Genomic DNA, 24,674 nt, shown 5'->3' on the forward strand with positions numbered 1-24,674 from the left:
ACAAGGCCCCGTTGTTGGGCCTGAGGGGGATGGGAAGGCGGCTGAGGGGGGTGTGTGTATATATAGCCGTGTATGTATGTAGATACACGTGTGTATATATATAAACACACACGTGTGCGTCTTTGTGTATGTATGGGGTAGCCCCCGCGGGAGGTGCACGTTAACCCCGGCCCCGTGGTTTCCCCCCCCAGGGCTGGAGGGGACGGACGGGACGGCGGCGGGCAAGGCCAACGGGCAGGCGGAGAGATGGCGACGGGCGCAGACGTGCGGGACATCCTGGAGCTGGGCGGCGTAGAGTCGGAGAACACGGGCACCATCAACAAAAAGGATATCATCAACTCGGATAAGGTGAACTGCGATGCCCGGAGGGGCCACTGCTTGTTTTCGAGGCGCTGACTGACCTTGCGTGTGGTGTCTGGGGTGCATATTTGAAAAAAGGTGGAAAAAAGCATGTTCCTGCCATAGTCCGTTTATTTTCGGGCTCCTCTAGAGGACCTGGAAATGCCTGTAAAGCCCCGCTCTCGGGTTCCTGGTGTTGTCAGTTAACTGTGCTGTGGCATTTGGGGTGGTATTTAAGCTGGAGCTGTGTAAGTGGTGTGCTGGTGAGCTGGGCCTGGTCCCAGGACACTTTCAGCAGTCTCTAAAATCCCCATTTTGTGGAGTAAGTGTGAAGTGTGTTTACCATCTAGCCCCCAAGCAGATGGAATTAATTAATTAACACAGTCCTGTTTTAGAAGAAAAAAACATCGTCTGACTTGGTTGAACGGTAAATATCTTCAAACCATGGGAGCAGTCCCCGTGCGGAGAAGGTGTGCGGCTGGGGTTTGGGAGAACTGGGATGTGTTGCCCATGGGAATGTGGGCAAGTCAGTAAGCTCTGTTAAGGACGTATGCCGTCATGTGCTGTGCTTTGTGTGGTAATATGCTACGGTATGTTGTTGGCTTCTGTATTTTAAATTCGGGCAAGGTCTTGGTTGTCCCATGCTTTGCAAGGTGTTGGGAAGGTCAGGTCACAACTAGTTACGAGACGTGGAGGTGCTCGGAAATGAGGCAGGGGAGATGAAGTCCCCAGGAGCTCTCTGGTACAGAGATGGTCTGATTTGAAGTAAACCCTGTGTATTTGTTTGAAAAAAACCCGACAAAACAAGCACACACAACCACCCCATCCCTGAAAGTACTTCCTGAATGTCTTTGCTTGCCTCCACTGAAACATTTGTCTCTGAAGAGAAGCGCAGTGGTTTCATGACCGCCTTGTGCGGAATAGGACACATAGTATAATTGGTGTAATGGAAAACTGATGAGTTTCAGTAATTCAAAGGTTGAAATGTTAAAATCACCAGTTTTCAGCTGTGTTGGTGAATAGTGTGTCCAGCGAGCAGCTCGTTGGCTGGATTCAGCTTGCGACGTTCTGCCACTGAGTGTTGAGAGTTGCGAGTTCTTTGATTTAGATGCATTTGTCTGTTAGCTAGCAGAGAGCTGAAGGAGAACCGGTGGCTGTCTGCCTCTCTTTTGAAGCAGAGAATAAGATGGGTTTCTCCTCAAATTTACCTGTCTGATGGAGAGAGAGAGGAAGGGGAGGTGCAGTGAGAGGTTTGGGGAGGAGTGCAGGAGGCCACTTGTGGCCGTGAGTGAAACATTCTGAATTTCTACAAAGTACAGAAACTAAATCAAACCAAAGGTATAAATCGTTATTGCATGGAGAGAGCAAAATTGCTAATAACAGTGCAGCACTTGCTCAGGAAATAGATCTGTTCTCAATTAGAAAAGAAACCGATTGATGTCTTTAAATCACAAGAGAACCATGAAGTACTTTCCAGTCCATTAGTGACTGAGAATGTTAAAATAAAAATTACTAGGCATAAAAACATTTAAATCAACAGGACCAAGTAATTTGTTCTCAGCTCCTAAAAGAGCTGGCTGAGCTGATCTCTGACCCGCTGATATTAACTTTTAATAAATCTGGGAACTTTGGGGGAATTCCAGAAGCCCGTGTTCAAACTGGGTGTGTGGTGACCTGCGGGTAACTGCCTCGGTTGGCCTTGCGTCGCTCCTGGGCAAAGTGATGGACACCCTAGGAGAAAGGTGTTTGGTTAGGAGTGAGAAGGTGCTAATATAATGAATGTCTGTCATGAATTTTTATGGAAAGTAGTTGTAGTCCAAGCTGATAGATTATTATTTTTTTAATGGGATTTTGAATTTGCTTGATAAAGGTGACTGTATGGATTTAATACGATTTATGATACAGTGTTAGTTTTACTATTGCAAAATATTCTGATTTAAAAGTTGGTAGCGATATGGTAAACAAGTACTTAAAGGTAGTGACATGGCTAGTAGTTATAAAGATGGTACAGTTAGACCAAATGCTCTGGACTACTCAGTAAACTTGGCCCACTTAAATAAAGTGTACCTTATTAATGTGGCTGTTACTGTATCTACCTGAATCCAAAGCTGATTACTTTATAAACTTGTATGTGTGATATGAGGTGGAATGTGTCTTAGAAACCATCAGTTCTGACAAGGTTTTAGGGGCCAGATTGAGTCGTCTACACTGAATTCCTAGTATGAAGAAACTATGTAAAAAAAAAAAAAAAAAATTCTTTCCTGTATAAATAGGAGAGCGGAGGCGGGAACGGGGGTTTACTTTTGTAGGTGATACCAGTAGTTTTGACATGGGGCTTAATCACAACTGGTAAAAACTGAAGTTGCTGCAGAACAAAGTGACAAAAACTAAGAGAGGGTGGGAAGACATTTCTTATTATCTTCTCTAAAAGGAAGAGAATCACTTGATTTAAATGCATTAATACCTTCACGTGAGGACAGTGTTTACCTAGTAAAAAAAGGCTTAGTGCACCAGCCCCTGAAAACTACAGCCAGATGTTCAACTTGGAATTTAAGTGTGTGTTATCAGCAGCAACAAGTGTCTGAGTACTGGTGAGTGCTATCACTGAAAGTGGGCACGTTTTGTCTGTCAATGGCTTCCACCAGGAACAGGCGCTTTCCTGGAGACATTCAAGGTGTCTAAAAACAGATAAAAGTGAAAACCATCACAGGGCGCCAGGTTACGTAGTTTAATGTTCCCTCAGGGATTGCTACTTATGAATCTAAAATGCAATTCTTTTGTTTTAGAAAAAATCCAAGAAATCTTCAGAGACATTGACGTTCAAGAGGCCGGAAGGAATGCACCGAGAAGTTTATGCACTCCTCTACTCTGACAAAAAGTAAGAGCTTATGGTCATCTGTGCAGGTTGTGGGGTAGCCTGGGCTTTTGGTGGCAGGGCAGCATCCTCTTGAAACCATGGGCAGTCTCGCTTCCCAGATTGAATCCCCTTTGTGCTTGGCCCATGCTTGTGCCCTTCTCTCTTAGACAGTCATGGACAGCGTCTGTCTTCTCTCTTCTAAATTTGAGGGGTTTGCTCTGTGTAGGAGATGAATTAGGTACAGGTACAACAGTCTAGTGCAGACAAGGCAGTGTTCTTACCCTTCTGTATCTAATTCTCTTTTATTTGCAACTGGGAATAGCACCTGCTTTTATTTCTGCAAAAAGAGTTCTGCTGCAGCCTGTATTTAGCTTGTTATGGATTGCGCCCTTGCCCCAGAGGTCTCTTGCATAGTTTGCTTTCCAGATGGTTCTGTTCAAACCCATCTGTGCTGTGTATTCTGTCCTCTGATGCAGGAAGCATTGCAGTCTGGGAAGTGCAAAACCTGGAATAAAGCTTAAACTCAGGTTTTCCCACCCTAGACATTGTGGTGGCAGATCCCACGCTGAGTCTGAAATCTCTTTGGGTTTGTCCTGGGCTGCTGCTTGCTTCTCGTCAGCCGGTGCTTTTCTCCACCACAGGGATGCACCTCCGCTGCTGCCAAGTGATACAACTCAGGGTTATCGAACAGTCAAAGCAAAACTGGGGTCCAAGAAAGTCCGGCCTTGGAAGTGGATGCCTTTCACCAACCCAGCGAGAAAAGATGGAGCGATGTTCTACCACTGGAGGAGAGCAGCAGAGGAAGGAAAGGACTACCCTTTTGCCAGGTTTAATAAAGTAAGTGGGAGCACTTTCAAACAAAAGCATATAAATAGCAGCTGGAAAATACCCTTCGGTCAGCTTCTTGAATGTCCAGACAGGAAGTTGGTTCTTTCAACACGTGAAGGCTGAGTTAGGTTTGGCAATTACATTTTAATTTGCAGTGCGGCCTGCAGCCCGTGTGACCTCAGACTATGATGTCTCCAAATCCTTTAAGCTAAGTGGGCTCAGCATGTGGTCAGAGCTTGCTAGAGCCCTCTGTGTTTCAGGTGTGCAGTCATTGATTTGGTAAGGAGGCACTGTACCATCTAATTCAGTTCCTAACCAACATCCTCTCCCTGATTACAGGCTCTGGGTAGTAAAAGATATTCTGTTCTGAGTGAGACATTGAAGTCTTGTTATTTTGCCCAGTATGAAAAAATTCGCTTGAGCTTCGTGGCCAAAAAACTGGTTTGCAGCCTCTTGGCCAGATTCCAGCACAGATGCTGAATTACGTTGCGTTCCTTCTGAAATTGCTCCTGTGGTATCTGTGTGGTACAGTACCCTGTTCTTTGCGTCTTATATTAAATTGTCACAATGTGTTGTTGTAATCTCCTGCCGTCTTTTGTCCCAGATGTATCTGCTTTGAGTGGCTGGGGCTTTCATGTGCATGCACAAAGAAAACGACATCAAGATTTATATTTCAAAGTCAGGACCTCCAAAGTTAGGAAGGAGCAGTGTTAGGGTGCCTCCGTAATGTAATTTAACCCCCTTCATGATGCAAATCTGAAGGGGAAAAAAAAAAGCGTGTGATAACATGATTCCACAAAAGCTCTGCTTGTGTATAACTGTATACAGCATTTTAAGTTTGTAACCCACAGAGCATCAGTTCTAACAAAGCCTGGCTTCCTGCAGAGTTAAGTGGTTGGTTGACCTTATATGTTAGAAGGCTCAAGCTCTGACTGATGCTTTTCCTCTTGCTGTGACATTGGTAAGAGCCTCCTGTGGAATCTCTTCTCTGATGTCTAGGGTGGAAGTCTGAAGCGTGACTCAGTCAAGGCGCCTACCTAGCTGTCTGAGTGAAACTTCGGGAGTGTAATTGTCTCTAAGACTCTACTGCTGTAACAGTTTTTGGCTGAGTTCAACTGAGTTTATCAGAGGGGACCACACATGGGTGTTGTAATTACACGATTCTTGTTTCCTTAACTTTATCACGTACTGTGAATTGACAGACAGAAGAGCCTTCAGCAAGGCTGCAACCTTTAGATTAGTGGTACAGTCCTCTGCCATCTACACATGCACAATTACATAATATTAGGAGCAAGTTGTAACCCTTGTGGATCTGTGGTTGAGAGGGTAGAAGGCACTGATGAGGAGTTTTGCAGATATTTGCTATGTCAGAGGAATTTTATTTACTTTTCCAGACCCTTCTGTGCCTTCCTTCTCACATTCTTGATACCTCTGCCCGAATCTCTTACTCCCCTTGGCATGAGCCCATTTTCCTGTGTATTTTGTCCCACTGGTCACTCGAGCTCTTTAACCCGGCTCCCGTGTCACTGTCCAGTTGCTTTGCCTTTTCTCTCTGCTCCCAGTCTCCCACCCAAATCCTCCTCTTTGTGAAATCCAAAATGTAAATGTAGGTTTCACAGTGTACACGGAGCCTTGATCCACGGTGTGAAATAGGAATATAAAAGCAGCTTCACTGGTGTCAGAGCAAAATCCTGTCTCAGCCGATATTCTGTTTCTGGCTACCATTAGTAAAGGCTTAGAGAAAGAGTATGAGAATGGGGCAAATATAGATCATTTCTTCCTAGCTTCTGGTGGTCTTTGGCTTAAGGATTTCTTAACTTGGAATTTGTGTTTAATAATTCTTGCTAGGTACATTCAGGGCAGAAAGCTGCTTTGTGAATATCCCATGGTAATGAGTTCTGCAGGTTAATTTTGTATGGTGTGCAAAGGTGCTTTCTTCTGTTCATTTTAAACTGCTGCCTTGGTGTTTCATTTGGTGCCTCTGAGATCTTGTGTTACATGATGTAGTAAATTGTCCTTACTATGTACTGTGTTTTCCATAATTGGACATATATCTGCCCTCCTGTGCCCTGTGTCACCCTTGTTGTTCTCAAATATCCTTTCTTTTGAAATGGGTGGACTAGGGGTTCGTGTTTCACTTATGGAAGCATGGTGGGTTCGCACATTGGCTGTGTTTCTCTTTTTTTTATTTTTTTTTCCCCTTCCCCCCCCCCCCCCCAATATTTTTTTTTTTTTTTGCCCCCCCCCCCCCCCCGATAATTTTTCATCTTCAGTTTGTCTTTTCACCACTGCTGGGCATTGTGCTGATGTTTTCACAGAACTGTCTCACGGCTCCAGGATCTTTCCTGAGCAGTTTCAGCTAAGTTAATGCCCATCATTGTGTGAGTTTGTAGTGTGAAATGTAGGACTGAGAGGGGTTTTCTGGGCCACTGAATCCTCTTCTTGGCTCTTTCAGGTCCTGCACCATCCAGTCCCTTTCATAAACTGATCAAGTTCCTTTTGAAAAGCACTTGGATTTTCCTGCCCCTGTGCTTCCTTGGGAAGCTGTTCCAGACTCTCTCTGCTCCATTTCTCATTTCCAGGTTAAATTTTCCATGTTAAATTGGCATTTCTTTGCAAGCCAATTTCTTAGTCCTTATTTCAGTTGTTCTTTTCTTCCTGTGGGTATTCCTTTCATTCCATCTAGCATACTTGAAGCTTGCAGTCAGATTCCCTTTCAGACTTCCTTTGCTAGGCTCCTTTCTCTTCCAATCTGCTGTGGGAAGACAAACTCCCCACCCCATTACTCATCCTCATTGCTCTTCTCTGTACTTGTTCCCATTTCAGTTCATCTTTCCTGAACATGGGTCAGTAGAGTTATAGTTGGTATCCCCGGCAAGGTCTTGTGGTGCAACTGAAACCCTGCCAGTTTCTGCTGGAAATCCCTCACTGGGGGTCATATTTGCATTTTCATGGCTGCGTTGCATTTGAACTTATAGTCATCCCGTGGTTGGCTCAAGCTTCCCATCTGATGAGTTCTCACCTTCTCACTTCTCAGCAGTTCTCGCCTGAGCAGCCATGAAAGCGGCTGAGGAAGTGTTTTGGGGACTGCTCTTTGCTCTTGTCCCATTCTGTTCTCTGACCTGGCATCTGCCACCTTCCCTTCCATCCACTGCAGAGGGCCCTGCTGGCTCTTTTCATGTATGTATGCTACTGTAGAAATTTTTTTCTTTTTCATGACGTACATAGGGCATCCTTACGGTGTCTAATAGGACGGTGCTTCTCCTGGTGGAAGTGGTACTTGAAGGTTGAGGTGCAGTATGTACCCAGGAGATATGCTTCACCTTTATGCTTCGGTATCTAAGTGATGGACAAAAGGCAGTAGACCTAAAGAGACTGTGATTTGGAGGCTCAGAAATGCTCCTCTGGTGTGTATGGTGTTCATGAGGATGAGTTTTCTGGTGTAGGACTCAGGAGGGCATAGAGGTGTTGAAGCATGTGCGCTGCTCACATGTGCACCATGTTTCGTGTGGAGGCAGGACCTCCTCAGGCTGAGCAAAGTTCAACTGCGGGAGTGGTGGGAGGGGGTAGTAAGGGAGGAAAGCACAGACTTGTTTGCACTTTTGCTTTACCATGTGCTAGGACTTCCCCTAATACAGTAAGTATTTTTACCGTTCCTTTAGTACTCATGTGACGCTTGTGTTCTGGATAGAGCCCTTGCAGAGCAGTTCCAGGCTGGGGCCAGTGGTGTGGGTTTGGCCTTCTAGGTACCTGGGACACTCTGAGAGTTGGACTGTCGTTTGGCCCTGTGGCTCTGATGGAGAAAGGGTGGATGAGGAAGGGGGGGACAAAGTTGTTTGCCAAGTTTATGGCGCTCAATTGTACAGCACCCAGCCTTCCAGATCTTCATGGCACTGTCTGCACCAAACATGAAGGAAGTGGGTTGTGTATCAAAGCAGGAGGTGTGCTAAAGGCTAGGAGCCACCGCTACTTGCCTTTCCCATTCTTGCTGTACAAGTGAGCATGTCCCAACCCAAGTAAAGAGTTGATTGTCAGAGCAGTTTATGTCAAGGTATTGGTGCTGCTATGTGGGAGGAATGCAGGGAGGCTGGCTGAACCTTGGTTTCACTGTCATGTTAGCCTGATAATTTTGAAGCCTATTGTCAGGATGTGGATTGCTGACCTCTGCCTGTGTCAGCCACCTGAAATAGGTTTCAGCCTCCCAGGCAGTAGTTCCTGGTAAGCTCCCCAGAACGTCATGTCTGCAGCCCTGAGATCACACATTGCTCCTTATCAAGTCCCCTGCCTGCTCGTCATGTTTCCTACTAGGACCCATCTCTCAGGGTCCTGGCAGCCCCCTCCTGCCGGCGCGCTGCTCTTGTTCTTGGCTCAAGTATCTCGGGCCCTACCAGCTGGCAGTGAGAAGGGCAGTGCTGCAAGAGAGCTGCCATGTTTTTCTTTTCCCTGCATAGACAGTGCAGGTACCTGTCTACTCGGAGCAGGAGTATCAGATGTATCTCCATGATGATGCGTGGACCAAAGCTGAGACAGACCACCTCTTTGACCTGGCTCGGCGTTTTGATCTGCGCTTTGTGGTGATTCATGACCGCTATGATCACCAGCAGTTCAAGGTGAGTCCCGGGGGCCAAGGTGCTGCTGGCAACCTGCTGCTACGGCACGTGCAGGGCTTGCTGCACTGCAAAGACTAAATTACCCTTTATATCAACTTAATTAGGGGAAAATAATGAATTATTGGCAGCAAGGAATATTGAATTTCCAGCACGGGGCATTGCTGCTTGCTTTGTTTGTAATTAAATCCACTGTGACTTGTGCTCGTTCCGTGTTGTGTTTTATTAGAAAGTTAGAAGGTTTGTCCCTGCCAGGAGAACAACTCATTGTTCCTTGAAGATAAGGCAGCTGGGGAGTTTGTTTAGCTGAGCAGGATAGATGTCCTGGATTCCAGTTCTAGGCCGTGGGAGAGGGATCTGCTAACGGTCCCTGAGATTGGGATTTTTCCCTGGTGCTGCTCCTGACTTGTGGTCTGACCTGGTGCAGGCTTCTGTCATCTCTGCTGTGAAGCAGGGACCATCAGTGGTCTGAAGATGCAACCCTGGTGTCATGATCCTAAATCTCCTGTAATTGCTGGTTCCATACTTCCTGCTGATGTGGGGGAATGATGTGACTCCTACAGAACAGCTCCAAATGCTGGAGGTTTTTGTTGGCCTCTGAAAGGCTCACATGAAGAGCCTGTAGCAAAGTGGAATAACAAGAGCCTGCCCAGCTGGGCAGCCCAAACACCTTTGGTGCTTGGAGTAAGGGAACACAGCTCAGACTCCATGTCACGATGGGCAGTGAATTGTTGCAGCTGATACCTTCTTGGTTATGGCTTGAATAGCTCCTCTGGGGTAGCTCAGAGGAGACCTCCAGTATATTTGTCACAGTTTCCTGTTCACAGGTTTTCTCCTCTCGAGGCAACTATCCTTGCATCCTTTTATCTGGGAGTGCTTCACTGTTGTATTGTCTCTATTGTCTCTCTAATGTTGGACCCTCTGGAGGGTGTTTTTAAAGCAGTAGCTGTGAACCCATGACAGTTAATCGACGCAGTTCACTGAGAAACTCCCCCTTCCCTGTGGTTCCACTGGGACTGACAAAGCTCCTCCTAGGCACTGTGTCTTACACCCTGCCTGACATCCTTCAGCCAGTGGTCCTTAGCTGGCTACTGCACAAGGTTTTGCTTGGTTCTTTCATAATGTTGTCCTCCTGTGATGTCTTCCATAGAAAAGATCAGTGGAGGACCTGAAGGAACGATATTACCACATCTGTGCCAAGCTGGCTAATATTCGTGCAGCTCCGGGCACAGACCTGAAAATCCCAGTCTTCGATGCTGGCCATGAGAGACGAAGGAAGGAACAACTGGAAAGGCTGTACAATAGGACACCAGAGCAGGTAACTTGGGGAAGAGAGAGTCACTGCTCCAAAAGATTTATGATAAGTTGAATCAGTACGTAGATGAAATAGGCCAGAAGGTGGGAAAGGGAAAGAAAGACTGGACAAGAAAAGAGCAACACCTAAGTACTGCTTTTGTTGTTGAGTTCATGTCATTTTAAGGGATACAATAGGAAAATAACTGAGAAATCTGACTATACAGGAGAGAGGGCTAGGTGAGCAGAGTTATGGTCTCTGGTAACTGCCAACACCTTCTCTGTGACACTTACTGTACTAGTCCTCTGAATAGAAACAAATTCTCAGATCAACATCCTTATGAGTCCCTGAGTCCCATGGGGAGAGAATTATTTCCTTTAGAGTAAAAATCTTGCCAGAAAACATCGAAAACTGTAAATCTGCATGTTTAGTTCTCCTCTTTGTTGAAGCTGTGTAACGGTCCCAGGGTTTAGAGGTTAAGGAACTGTCTGTTCCCCAAAGGCTGGGGGAGACCATCCTTTTCTGTTAGTAGTTCCCTCTAATGACAAGTTCACATGTGTAATGGCTCTGCTTGTCCTTCCCACACTGACGGGTGTGCTGATACTAGGCATAGCTGCTCTAAGTTCTACATACTACATCTGGGGAGGGGAGCCAGCTTTCACAGCACTGCATTTGCAACTACAGTATATTTGGGCTTTTTTACCCTTCTATCTGTGCTCTTGGCCTCCCTGTCTGGAGGAGGGATTGATCACTTATGGATGCTGCTGAAGGGTGCGTCATGGATGTTGCCACACAGTACCTGCCAGTTTGTAGGCTGGCATTGCCATGGATGCAGGGTAAGGCTATGGACGATAATGTGCTCTGCAAATCCAAGTCCTCTGCAGGATATTAGGCAGGGGAGCTTAAAGGCATTCCCAGGCTGGCCCAGAGCAGAGCTGTCGGTAGATGGCCCCCTTGCCTTGCTAGGCCTCCTCTGCTGCTCTGATTGCCTTTCCGTGTTCTGGTCTGCAGGTGGCAGAAGAAGAATACCTCATTCAGGAGCTCCGCAAAATCGAAACCAGGAAGAAAGAGAGAGAAAAGAGAACCCAAGACCTGCAGAAACTCATCACAGCTGCTGACACCACCACTGAGCAGAGACGTGCCGAGCGCAAGGCTCCCAAGAAGAAGCTGCCACAGAAAAAGGAGACAGAGAAGCCTGTAAAGATTTATCTTTTTTCCCCCTGCTTTGTGCTCTGGCTGGGTAACGTGTTTTTCCTTCAACAGTCTAGTGGGATCAGGCTCTCAGCTTTTTAGGGGGAAGTGGCTGCTGTCTGCCTTCTGGCAGATGCGTTTTCGGTTATGTCTTTTGGAAGGCAGAATTGTCTAAGGCAGCCATTGTCAGAGTCCTCTGGTGTGCTCTCTGACTCTCTCCCGTTTGAAAAATGCTGGTTTAAGTCCTGTTTCCCTTTCTCTCCCTGAGAAATGGGATGAAATGATGCCAGCCATTCATGCCTCATGGCAGGGAGAAGCATCTGTCTCCCTGCTTCTCCCAAGTGTATTCTGGTACTGCTGTGCAGGGTTGTCCCACAAACCCATTGTCTTTCACCTGCCTTCTTTTTCTAGTCCAGGTTTCCCTTTCCTTCCCCACTCCTGGGTCTCAGTAGCGTCTCCCCAAGCTCAGGACGTGCCCCTCTCCTGATCCTCAGCTGTGATCAGAGCAGCCCTGCTGGAGGACTCCTGTATTCTGGGAGCTATTGCTTCTTATTTCTCCCTGAGCCGAGCTAATGTCTAAGGAGCCTAGAACACAGGTTTCAATTCACATTTCATGTTACCTCAGTTTCCCTTTCTGGAAAGAGGACAGCGTGGACTGAGCTAAATTCAGCACCTTCAGTAGGAAAGGGCTGTTACAAAATCTCAGATGTTTCCAGTGAGTCCCTGGGAATTCCTGTCCCTCCACCTTGTGAAGAGAGAGCATTTGTGTCATCGTCCTCCAAAAGGGTCTGTGCAGAGAGGGGAGAGAAGCAGTGAATGCTAGACAGTTATTGCTTGATGAAGTGTACCTAATGGCCACCACTTCCTTAAAACGCTTTTTTGTTTTTTGGTTTTTTTAAATTATTTATCCACCCCCCCCCCAAGGAATATGTGTTAAATGGGGTTTTTTTTTAATTATTTATTTTTTGGTTGTTTTTTTTTTGTGGCGCCCCTCCCCCAATGAATATAGTATCATTGGACACCTTGTGCATTGAATTCCCTTGAGGGTTGATCTGATAAAGCTCACTCATGGCTGGCATATCTCCCTCTAAAGAAAGCAGCTCGTCATTGGTGGTAATGAAAAAAGGGTGGTGATGGAGAATGGGGCTGGAAAGATGCTGAGGATATCAAGGTGAGGGAGTCCAGCCTAAAATATTGCCTGTTGGCTGGTGCCTGTCTGCAGGCATATAGTGGATAGGCACGCCAGGGTGGGCAGAGAAGCAGTTTCTGTTGTTGCACTAGCATCATTTCAACCATGACAGAGTCCATTAGGAGTCAATTACCAACTATAGCCAGGAAATGTTAAGAAAAAAATTGCATTTTAACTAAGAATTTGAGTCAGGAGCTGCATCAGCATCATTTCAACAAAGGAAAATCATTTACCAAAGAGTCAATTGAGGTTGAAGCGTTTACAGCATGTACAGGCACGCAAGGCAAAAGAACCCATTTAATTGCTTATGCGCTGAGTGCAGTCAGAGTTGTCTCGGCTAAGCCAACGATGCTGATTTACCCTCACTGCTTGTGTCAGGGTGTTCAGCAACAGGCTGGGGGGCAGAGTCTGGGGAGTCTGAAAGCCAGCCTTCATCCAGAGGAAGCAGAGAGGATTGGTTTTTGATTGCAGCCCCCTTTGTCTAATAATCCAAGCAGAGAGGCTACATCCTACCAAAGATCAAAGTGATCTCTACAAGTTCATGAGCCCTGTTGGTAGTTAGAGAATACGTTTTCCACCATGGACATGTTTAGAAATCTCTTCCTGGGCCTTCTGTTTATTGGATTGACCACAGATAACTGAAAAAAAATCTTAATGCCTGGCCACGCAGAGCGGTTTGCAAGGTGCCACCTCAAGACCAAGCCATAGAGATAGCTGATAGAGATGTGAGAGTCACTGGCAGGGAACTTGAGGAATTGAGTCACTGTCCTTCAGCATCTCTTATGATCTTGGGGCAACCCTGGTTGTCTCAGCCCTGTCTGGAACGAACAAAGAACAAGCTGCAGAGCTTCTCTGCAGAGAAATGTGGGAGCAGCAAGGCGAATGCTGTCTCCAAAGAAATCGGGAGATTTGAGGTGACTCTTCCTTTTGGAAAAACGTGATTGAGCATGCATTTTGCAGAGATTGTGGCTGTTCATAGATTGAAACATGGCTATCACTGACCCGTTCAGAGGACCCCACACCATTCAGTGCACAGGGCCCTGCAGATAGGCTGGTTTAATCATTTAAAAGTATGCTCACCTTGTGCTTTGCTCAGCAGCACAGACTTTTAAGGGATTTCTTTTTTTTTTTTTCCATTTTGTTGAAATGCAACTAAATGCTCTACTGTCTAGCAGCAGCATTAGAAGTTTGCCTTCTTGTATTACTATGCTTAAAATGTGAAGTGGGGAAGAAAGAAAACTGTCTAATGAGTGGACAAATGGCAAAACGTGTATAAACAGCAGGCCTCCTTGGAGGGGTGCAGTCCTTACATCCTCATTAGTGGGCTCATGTCTGTACAGGTCAGAGGTTTCTCAGCTCATTCCTTAGAGGACTTGCAGTCAAATGCCAAGATTTAGGGAAGTCCTGGGCTGTTTTGATCAGTGAAATGGGCCTAAGTTAGATAAGGATGATACTGTGCAAATATGCATATGTTAGTATAAGGAGTACCATCTAGGGTTAGGGTTTATGCACGTGTGGATGAGTGTAAGGATCTGTGTAGAGCAGTGCATTTAAACCAACCAAGCAAAAATGCTTGAGCTCTCCAAAGATACCTTGAACTGCAGTATTTTTCTCAGTGAATTGCTTGGGATTTTCCCACTGAATCCCATTGCTTGGGATTTTCCTCTTGCCTCAGCTCTGACATGTGGCTGTGGCAGGTGGTTCTCTGTCATAGGAAACAGTGTTTCCCCTTCAGATAGTGTGTGTATGAAATCTTGTGCTTCTTGTGTTTCCTCCATCAAGACATCCTGTTTCGATCTCTTTTAGGCTGTTCCTGAGACTGCTGGCATCAAGTTTCCTGACTTCAAATCTGCAGGTGTCACGCTGCGAAGCCAGAGGGTAGGCTGTTGTCCTGGTCCCTTGGGACCGCTGTTAATGTCTTTCAGTCTGCTTGTCTGTCTCCTCATCTGTTCTCCTTTTATAGCTAAAGAAAGTCAAGTTCTTGCCTCTAAAATAAGAAAGGAATTCCATAAATGTGGAGACTCAGAAACCTGGAATGCTGGCTCTGTGAAAGCTAGCTCATCGCCTTGCAGGGGCACCTGAACTTGCTGGTGTTTGTTACTGGTGTGCCCGCTCTGCTGTTGGACACACGTGATGGACCCGAATGGAGCTGTCTAGTCCAAACGGAGCACGCAGCCAAATGCCAAATAGGCCTCACAGGGCACGTTTGTTAACAGATGAGAGGTGCATTTAAGAACCAGATGTTCAGGTTGTGACTTGAAAAACAGAGACACCCACAAACACATACAATTATTAGCCTTCCTATTTCCATTATCTTCAGAAAATATTTTTGGGAAAAGCCCCTTTGTTCATTCTGTCGCACAGACATCCCTGAGAAAAGAACTTCCTTGCTGTTTTATCAGCAGGACTTGATGCCTGTCTCTTAGCGACAGGTTTTGGGATGCTGCGTAAGTTAAATCTGCCTGGTCGACTGAATGTTTTCAGTGGGGTTTTGATAGCAAAATCCTGTTTGCTCAGTACAAGTGCTTTTTTTTCCTAGCCAAATAAAATAATCCTTAGTTGCTTTATTGTAGCAAAGGTGGAGAAGTAGGTTCCTTGTCTGGCACCCTCACTTGGCATAGTAATTTTCTAGGTCACTTTTTAAGACTGTTTTATGGGATGTTCTTTTGATGTCAGAATAGTTTCAGATCTTGCTGGGAACACCCTGGGGCTGTTAATAGAAATGTGTTTGGGATCATGCTGCTTCGACATACAGGTGCCATGTGCACATTAGAGGTGGTATGCCTCAGCAAGGTCATTGTTGGGGGACCCCTTTAGTGTACAAGTGCCACCATCTGCAGGCTACCTGTATGAGTGAGGGGCTACAGCCTTGAGGAAGTAAAAAATCCCAGCAAGTGACAGGCAAGACTGCAGTGCATGTGTTGAGATTTATGGAGATGTGGCAGATGTGTTCTCCGGCACTAAGATAAATAGAGTAATTTATGGAGATTGATTTGGATTTTGAAAACTAATAAGTGATGGTTGATCTTTTCTATTTTTTTACCCCCCCTGGAAGAGAAGCTGAGCAATAACCTGTCAGTGATGGAACCATCTGGCAAAGCCAGCAGCCTTTTCGTGTGCCAAACAGGCAATTCAAATCCCAGCCTTTGTGAAAATGGGTGCTACGTGCTTCTCCCTGTTCTCTTTAATGTTCACAAAATGCAGTGATAAGCTGAGGCATGGCAGTCTGATTCAGCAACTTTCAGCCTGCGGTATCCATGCTCCTGGGATGACCTAGAGCAACTTCCTATGCCCTGCTTGAAATTTTTAAGGAGATAAGTGCTGTTATTAGAAGTACCAGTGGTTTGCAAATTGAAAAAGATTGCAAATCACTGATCTAGGTGAAAAAACAACACTTTGTTGCTTGGAAATGTGAAACCTGCCTCCAACCCAGCAAATGAATTCATTTGTGGCTTTTAGTCAGTCACCTGGCTTCCTTATTCAAGTCTTCCCTGTTTTTAAAACGGGAGCTAATAGACTCACTTGCTTCACATATGGGTGATGGGGAGAATTAATTACATGAGGTCAGGACGGGCCTTTTGAACTGGTAAGAGATGCTGAAGTGCTCAGTGGTATAGAGTTGACAATCCATGCTAATCTGAATTATTTCACTTGTGGGATTTATGTGGCAAGCCCTCTACACAGCAGTGGTGTGGAATTGGTAAGGATGGGAGCCAGCTAGGACTAAGTGAGGAACTGGGATGCTGTGCTGGAAACTTGTATTCTGGCAATACCCAGCGTAAGATGTTTTGCCCTGAGCACATTGGAAAATGATTTCTAAAGGCTTGTGACATCCTGCAGTAAGTTCTTTTTCCTGAGGACCTAAAAGGTTCCTCACCTAAAGGCTTCTATTGTCCTCCTTTATTTTGTACTTTGCTACCGTGCTTTACGCCTTCATAGTTAGGTGAAGTTGGATTTTGCACTGAGATCAGGGACTTAACCTCTGTCACGTGTGAAAAATGTACCATATCATCCCCAGGATAATAGCACTTACTCTTTGATTAGAGATACTCTTTTTTTTTCTCCTGAGGATTTACAATTAGTCTGAAAACTTGAGTTAAAATTAATTTATAGAAATGAGTCCTTGAAGAAAAAGTTAGCAATCTGTATTCAACTTAATTTGTTCCTTGTAGTTTTTAGGACAATAGCCCTGGCTTTTCAAATTCCCCCTGTCATTAAAGCTTACAAAATCTTCTGCACAGGCTGAATTTGAAGACTTTTCCCCACCCCCCAGGATTAATGGTCACTTACGGCCATTATTCTTCATAACTGAAAGTTTCTCCTTCAGCAGATGCTGAAGAGTAGTCTTCTCCAGTGAGTTCGACAAGCTGCCTTCTGTCACAATGGCTTCAGTCTCCCATTGTTCTCCATGGGGCTGTGGCCACAGCCCCTGTGCCCTTGCTCTGCATGGGATTTCCCCTCTGCCTCCTGACAGGACAGACCGCAAATTTCTCTAAGGCAGTAAGAAGCTGGGTATTATGAAAAGCTTCATCTTAATTCAAGGCAGTGTATTGCCTTGGTGCCACTGAGAACAGGAGGCAGTAGCAGATGTTTTGGAAGGGGGTAAGCCTTTCATGAGTTTCTTGAAACGGAATTTTAGACCTTTGCCTTTGCTGTTAGTAAAACAGTGTTATGAAAATAACACCAGAAATGTATTATTTAATCCTAAGCGTTACTTCTGGAAAACTTCCTGTTATACCAGGTCTGCTCAGCTGGGAGGGCAGGCAGCCAAAGAGCCAGAGGAAATGAGAGATGGGTAGGGAATTTGTACAGGGAAAGGAGAGGAAGAGACTAAAGGGAAAGCAGGGAGCTATGAGGAAGGAAAGCTTTGCTGAGGATCTGCCTGAAGGAAAGGAAAATGGGAGCTGTTGAACTTGACTCTTTTCCAGGACCCAGACAAACCAACAGTAACCACATGTTTGTGATCGAGGCATCGTGTTGCTTCTCTAGGGCAGAGCTGAGTTTGTTTTGAATTCACCGCAGTGTTTCTGTATCATGTCATGTTCAGCTTTCTCTTAAGTTTAACCTTTGTCTTGTATGCTCATCAGAGCACTTGACTTTGGCACACTTAACATCTTTTCAGTGTGTTTTAAGTTGCTCATCTTCTCTCTTAGCCTTATCTGCGAATTTTGTTATGATTTCGTTAATGCTGTTGAATTGCTGCTGCAGTGCTTTTAAGAAGGAAGGTGACGGACGGAAAAGGGTGGATGTTTGTCCCCACTCTTGCATGTTGAGGTATAAGTCTGTGTCCTTGCTCTGTTGTCACGGGTTTGGAAACAAAGGAACTGGAAGAGAATCGATTGAGTGATGTCTTATCTGGAAACAAAACAAAACTCTGGGATGAAAAGGAGTTTGTAGAGATCTCAGCCTGCAGAAAGGACTGAGGGATGCTCCAGCTTAGTCATTCAAAGCCGGCCACCTCCCCTCAGAAAAGGCTTCCAGCCAGCGGCTTGACTCCATCTGCTAACTGGGATCTTGTAGACAATTTGCCAGTCAGACCAATTAAAAAAGAAGTAGAGGAAGGAAAATTACAAGTACAGCTTTAGTACCCATTGATTCAAATATTCACACTCACCAGCTTTTAAATATTTACTAGCCTGCTGAACATTTTTTTTTTTTAGCATTGATTAATGAGTAAGGATTTACTGTGGTTGTGGGGGGAATGCGTGTGTGCGAGTTCTCTTCCATTTGTTTTTTCTTGGAGTGGAAACTGAGTGCTTACTACACCTCCAAGGTGAATGATATTTCTAGAGGAAGATGGGGTTGTATATATGTGTTTAGACATGTTTATTCTCCATATTTGATCTGACCCACAATTAAATGGCCAAGCACGCCGCCTGTTTACTCTGCATCGGAGGCTGTTGGCTCTGTTCCTTCCCTGTCATTAATGCAAACCCAGACCTCATCGGCTGTGAACATGTGAAACATCTGTCTGTCCTACTGTGATCAATACTGTCCCTTCAGAGGTTCAGCTTTGGAAGCAGTTCCATAAAATATCAGTTATTTTTATTTGGATTTGATAAATTTAATTACTTGGAGCAATTAATAATTTATTTGTTTTGTATTGATTGCACTCCAAGGCATCCTGGCATCAATCTGATGGAGATCAGCACACCCTTATTAGGTAGGAAAGTTTATGTTTCCAGATCTGAACATCCCATGGATTAGTTAGCTGAGATGTGCTTGTTGCTTCTGCTAGCAATTTTTCATTAGTGAAGTTGTATGTTTGCACTCTGCAAGAGAGTGGATGAGAGTAATTTCCATGGGGAGCCTGACAGAGGTGTGGAAGGAAGGTAGTAGTCTCATTTCTGTGAATAAAAGTTATGAACAAATGATGCAGGCTGGATCGAATTCGTGTTGTGGTATTGCCATCTATTTGTTGTATTACATGCCCTTTAATTAGGGCCAAGAGAGTGCTGGTGCATTTCCTAATCAAACTCCTGCCTGTAGAGAATGAAATAAGATGAAAATATTGGAGTATTTATTTTTAAAGAGAACAGCAAAGGATACAAAATCTTGAATGAACTAGAGAAGGTGAATCCAACGCTTCTCTTCCTCCGTTCTCATTCTTAGCTAAACTGAAAGGTAGTTAATGTTAAATTGTTGAAAGAAAATGCATCCGTCACCTTTTCCGTGGAGTTCTTTGGTGTGGGAGAGCATCTGGACCAAAGCCTTAGTAGGCTCCCGGGTATAAAGAGAGCGCTCTGGGTACAGTAATGGGGTATTTAAAATAAGTTGTAGTTCTGGAAAGGACACTCTGAGTTGCTGCTTCTGTTGAATCATCAGGTACCAAACAGTGTCTGTGCAGTACGAGGCCTTGGGGACCTTTGTCTGCCAGTCCTGGACCAATTTGAGAAGCTTTTACTACCTTTGTGTGCCCATAGTGACACAGTCTTAAGTGTCATTCATCTGGTAATCTGATTGTATGTAACTTGTGCAGAGCACCATATATATTACTTTTTTTCTTTCATTAGTGTAACCAATATAATGATTGGAGTGTAATTAGTCACTGTGTTTTTTTGTATTTGGTTAAGTGTAGTTTCAGTTAAATTATTTAAGAGAAAGGCAACATCAATTCAAGACTAGAGGCATGTTTTGCTACACTTTCTTGGATTTGTGTCTGATCTGGAAGTTTACATAATGTTCTTGTACTATGTGAAACTGTCCTCCGAGCTCCCCCTCCTGTGGCCTATCTTAGGGCCCTCTCTGTGATCATAGCACACTCTTCTGTGCTCTTGATTTGTTTCAGTCAGATGCAGCTCAGAGGCTGCAGCCGTTTCCATTTCCTGCAGCCATCTCTACAGGTCTCAGCTTGGTTTCCACGCCTGTAGTGAGAGGCAGAGGTAGAACTGTCTGGGAATCTGCAGATCTCCTAAAGCAAAATACTATAGTGTCATACTTGTAATGTGCTTTTAACATAAAACACCCCCCAGTCAAAATGTCCTGTGCAGTTCTTTCTTCTGCACCATGTATTTTACTATTTTTCCCTACACAAACACTTCCTGTAGTCCTTTTGTATTTGTTTTACAGGCTTGCACTGTATTCAAAGCAAAATGTATTTAAGGGCAAGGAAATTTCAGGATTGCTAGGTGGCAGATAATACTTTGCTTGCCAGAAGATGACCGTCTTCTAGATGGCAGGCAGTCCTGGCAAGGTGTGAATTATTCTTGTCTTCTCAGGTGTCTTGTTTCTTGTCGCAACCTGTATGTCAAACTGGGAGAAAGCTGACCCTTTCCAGGTTATCAGCCATCATTTGTGTGGATTCCTGGTCATTCTCATTTTAGGCCACTTGTGCTGGGTCAAAGCAATCTGTACCCCATTCCAGGTACAGGGGGAAGGGGTGGGAGAGTATAAAAACCTTGAAGACCTTGTTACCTGCACTGGTGAAAACCCATCATGCTGAGACATTGATGCTCCAGGACCTTTGGTTTCTTTAGGAAGTATTTCTTAGCTTTACCCCTTGAATCAGTGCTACAGATGCATAACGAGGCATTAATGTTTATAAGATCAGTGAGCTGCTACTTTGCCATATGCCTGAGTGTGCTGTGCTTCTCCGGGTTCTGTTGGCCTCCCTCATCCTTGACAAAGCTTTCACTAGGTATATTCCTCTAACAAGTAAAATTGGTTTAATTTACTAGGAGGATTCAAGTACAGAATTTATGTTTTTGCACAATTGGTTTGGGAATTTGTGAGGTATGACCCTGAAATAACCATTTACATAAGTTTAATATAGAAATGTTTTCTTCTTAAAAGATTGGTTTATTTAGCATTAAACTTCATTGATGGAACAAGTTGATGGTCGTGTGCCATACCGGAGTGATCGCTGTGTGTTTAATGTGTTACACAGCATAGTAGACATGGCATAGCGGTATGACTCTTTATTTTTATCTGTCCTAAATCTTAGTCTGGCAGATCAGCAGGCACTGACGTAAGACATGGGGTCCATGGCTGTAAGCTGGGGCAGGGGGAAGCATGTATGTTCATTGAGGCAGAGAATACCTGTGCAATTTCAAACTTTTCTAACTTTTGCATATATCCATTGCAATTGCCCATCTGCCTTCCATTGTAGCACTTCAGTTCTGAGCAGTTAAGCACTTCAGATTTCCAGAAATGTGCACATTCATATCTGAAATTGAATTTCTCTGTTGGGGCTTTTTAAATTCCAGAGCTCTAAGGCTAAAGTACTTAATGTGGTTCTTTCCTTCTTTGAGTCTTAAAACTGTGCAGGAGTGGAGGCTCTCCGCTCCCGCAGAGTAGAGCCATGCAGCCGGGGAAAGGTTGACCTTCTTTCCCCATCTTAAGCCAGAAAATGCAAAAAACATTATTCATCTGGAACTTTAGCACTCCTTCCTGGAAACCCACTAAGCAATTCAATACTCTAAAGATATCCATGAAGAAAGTGCCTAATGAGAAAGTTTTCTTGCTGCTGAAATCCATCAAGAAGGTGGTTTTCAATGTCAGTGAGCTGTATTATAATGCTGAACAACAATACCAGTGCCGGTGCATAAAACCACAGTTTATAGCTGTACAGACACAGGTCACATGCGTGGAGTTTTTAGGATTAACGGTTTTAGGACAGTCATATTGTTTAGGGTTGGGGAAGGTTGAGCTTAAGGAAAAGGTTATCTCAAAATTGAATTAAAATGAAGTGCAGCATCAGGGAGGGTACATGTGAAATATCCAAATAACCATTGATTAATTTTAAAAACCTTGTATTTTGGTGATAGACCAAACAAAAGGTTTCAGCATGAAAGTGGAATATTTTTTTTTTTTTTTAAGTTGTGAGCACCAGAAATGGAGCATTTATGGAGAAAGCGATAAATTGAGAGCAGGACATTTAAGATGACCACACAGATATAATCACACGTGGGACCTAGCTGAATCTGTCTGTAGATCCTGCAGACCTCTTCCATTCCTAGTGCAGATGCCCATGACAGTCTCTACCTGCCAAGTAGTGATGCTGTAAGACATAACAGGGGACTGTGTTGCAAGCTCTGCTATTTCTTAGACTTCATTACCCCTCCAAAATATACTCAAATACATTTACAACTGTGCTTAAAAGTATTAGCATAAATCATGAAAACTGCACGGCACACAAAAATAAATGAACCAAGTCTGTTTGGGGAGGCTATATCTTCAGTTATTTCTTATCATGTTTGTTCATTTAATGAATTTTGCCAATTAGCAACTAATTTGCAGTAGGTGTCCTAGTCATTAGTGTGAATTAGCAAGGTTTTGTTGGTGGAATGTCTTGAACATTAAATAAAAGTCCTGTATCATTCAAAACCTCAAGGGTACTCTGCGGTGAGACCTTCTATAGAAATCGAACTGCTCAGGGCCACCCCCCAGACTTTCAGCCCCTGCTGTGAAAGCGCGGTGGATGCTCTGTTCATCTATTTAAGCTGCATGGCCCAATTCCTGAGCAATGCCCTCCTCCTTCAGGGGAGAGCAGACCGGCTCAGTACCGGTGTACTCCGTGCTGCTCAGGCCAAGTGCATGCCAGCAGAGGCTGTGTATCCCAGGATCAGGCAAGGCTCCTCTCTGAATAGGTAGGCTCTGGTGCTGTGGCTTCATGGTGTTGATTCACACAATTTTCTGTAGCTCTATTTATTTTTCTCTTGGTACATGCAGTTCATGTGTTTAATGCAGGTTGTTTATAGCAAGGACAAAGGATTACAGTCCTTAAATCAAAAGCGATGTTGGTGTAATTATAAGCGCAGGCTAGTGTTGCAAAGAGGGCTGTAGGGAGAGGCTGTCAAAGGAGAAGAGCATCCGAAATATAGTAACCTCAAAAATCCCAGCTAATCAGTTTTCTGACGGGAGCAATCTGTTTCCCAGGTATTATTATTATATGGGGACTTTAAAGATAATAAATAACAATAATAGTCTAGTATAAGGAAGGAAAGAAAAGGGCAAATGCCATTCACCTCAGAAGCTGTGGTTGCTCACTGGAGTTCTCCGAGGAACATAATTTTCCTCAGCCTCTGCAGAGGACTCAATCCATGACAACACCAAGAACATCCCAGGAGCTGTGGTGTAAGCGACGAGATTGCCCTGAGTGGTGTTTTCATTAACGCAGAGGTATGGCCTGCAGAAACCACGTATCCCAGCGCACACATCTTGAGCCAGAGAGCTGTTCTCTGTGCCATTGGCTGGGACCTGCGGTCCCTGCGGATTGCCTCATTCCTTGGGAATGAGGGCAGGTGATACACCACTTGCAGCACTCTGGTGCATCTCTGGACATATACTTAAAAGACCAAAACAAAGAAGGGCTTGCCGAAGTAAGCTTGGGCTTATCAGAGCTGTACAGGGCATGAAGGCTTCTCTCCTCCAACAAGGCAGCCCAGCTAACGGACCCTGGCTAACAGATTATCAGCAGCATTTGAGTAATAGACTGCTCGTTTAGTTTTAATACATTTTGCATAGAGAGCAATCAGCCTTCATCAGTCTTAGAGATGAATTGGCTTAGCCAGCTAAATTCTAAAGGTATTAGTCCGACAGCAGCCACATAAATCATAACATTTTCTTAATGATGGTAAAATTAAAATATACTCTTGCTTTGAGAAACCAATGAAGCCTTCCTGTTTGCAGGCCAGATCTTCCTGCCTGAATTAAAAGGAAGCTTAATTGATGTGTTTTTAAACTAAACTCACAGCCCCACTCCTCCTGAGCATCTCTAATGTTCCTATCTTTGAAGTTAAATTGATTTGTCCTGCCTCTCCCGGCTCCATCCTCTAATCTTCAGGAGTTTCAGTGAATACCTTGGGTCAGTGTTCATTGACCAGACTCCTGTGGGACGTGAGCAGGACGTACACAACAGCACAGTTGAAGGCTTTGCCAGGTTAATCGTTTGTGTTGCCAGTAGTTCCTTCAGCTAGTGGAAGCCTCCCAGGAGAAAAGCTTGTGTTCTTCCTCTAACCAACAAACCAAGACCTCCTGTCTGTCTGCCTAGCCTAGCCAAGCATGAACTTTTCCTGTTTCTTGTCCTTTGTTCCTGAAGTTGGCTTGAAGTCCAGCATGCTTTTGCCAGCTGGTGTTTAACAGAAGGGAATCCTGCCTTTAGCTAGAAAGACCGTGATGTCGGTGTTAGGGGCAGGGGTGAAGACAGACTCTCAGTGCTGTGATAATCACACAAGTATTGTGTGTCCAGAGCTCTTCAATGAGGAGATGCTGGGCTCTGTTAACTCTTTGTGTCCTACAAGTTAAGGATAGCACAGTCTGACTAGGTCAGCCCATACATCCCCCAGCTGAGGCAGAGCTGGGCATGTTGCCCATCTTAAATGTTCTGTGTGATTCCTCGTGGGGCAGAACAGTTCTCTGGACCAAGGCCTCTTGCTCTCAGGAATGTCTTCCCGATGCTTCAGGCTAACCATTCTGTCTCCCGCTAAGCTGTGCTAAGTGACCTTTCCTTCTTTGGCATTCTACGGCTAGCTGCAGCATGGCACCTACCAAATAAACAGAACCATCTCCTGTCCCAGTGCTCTGGGCTGCCTTATCTTAGGGCTCTACCCTGTCCTGCTGGTTTTCAGCAGAACCTGTGCAGGTAGTCTGTGCAGCCGAGCTCCTGGTAAAACCTATTTTAGTAAGGTTCTGCTTAAGTTAAGACTCTGGACCAAAGACTTGACTGAAATCCAAGTACCTGATACCTTTGGTAGCCTTTCTTCTGCTAAAACAATCATTTTGTGGTCAACTGTAAAGATTCAGTCTCTGAAGTATGAAATTCACTGCTGTGCAGAAACCCCAGCTCTAAGCCAAAGACCCTCAGGTTATAAAAAAGGACAGAAGTGTCCTCTAGTCCTTTCCTGTGCTGGCTGTTTGCTCGAGGGTGGG

The 24,674-nt window shown here is 44.8% G+C and overlaps 1 protein-coding gene across 2 annotated transcripts in view; it reads left to right on the forward strand.

The window, feature by feature from the left end:
* Positions 1 to 198: 198 nt before the first annotated feature.
* The window catches only part of DMAP1 (DNA methyltransferase 1 associated protein 1), a 29,880-nt gene continuing 5,404 nt past the window's right edge, over positions 199 to 24,674 (forward strand). For both annotated transcript variants that reach the window (XM_009287291.2, XM_009287292.2), the window contains exons 1-7: positions 199 to 348; positions 3,126 to 3,217; positions 3,838 to 4,033; positions 8,476 to 8,634; positions 9,782 to 9,949; positions 10,937 to 11,122; positions 14,112 to 14,183. In XM_009287291.2, the coding sequence (XP_009285566.1) occupies positions 247 to 348; positions 3,126 to 3,217; positions 3,838 to 4,033; positions 8,476 to 8,634; positions 9,782 to 9,949; positions 10,937 to 11,122; positions 14,112 to 14,183 (975 nt within the window). In that variant the 5' untranslated portion in view covers positions 199 to 246. The remainder of the gene's footprint in view (positions 349 to 3,125; positions 3,218 to 3,837; positions 4,034 to 8,475; positions 8,635 to 9,781; positions 9,950 to 10,936; positions 11,123 to 14,111; positions 14,184 to 24,674) is intronic.

The sequence above is a fragment of the Aptenodytes forsteri genome, unplaced genomic scaffold, assembly GCF_000699145.1.
Source record: "Aptenodytes forsteri isolate BGI_AS27 unplaced genomic scaffold, ASM69914v1 Scaffold119, whole genome shotgun sequence".
NCBI classification, from domain to species: domain Eukaryota; kingdom Metazoa; phylum Chordata; class Aves; order Sphenisciformes; family Spheniscidae; genus Aptenodytes; species Aptenodytes forsteri.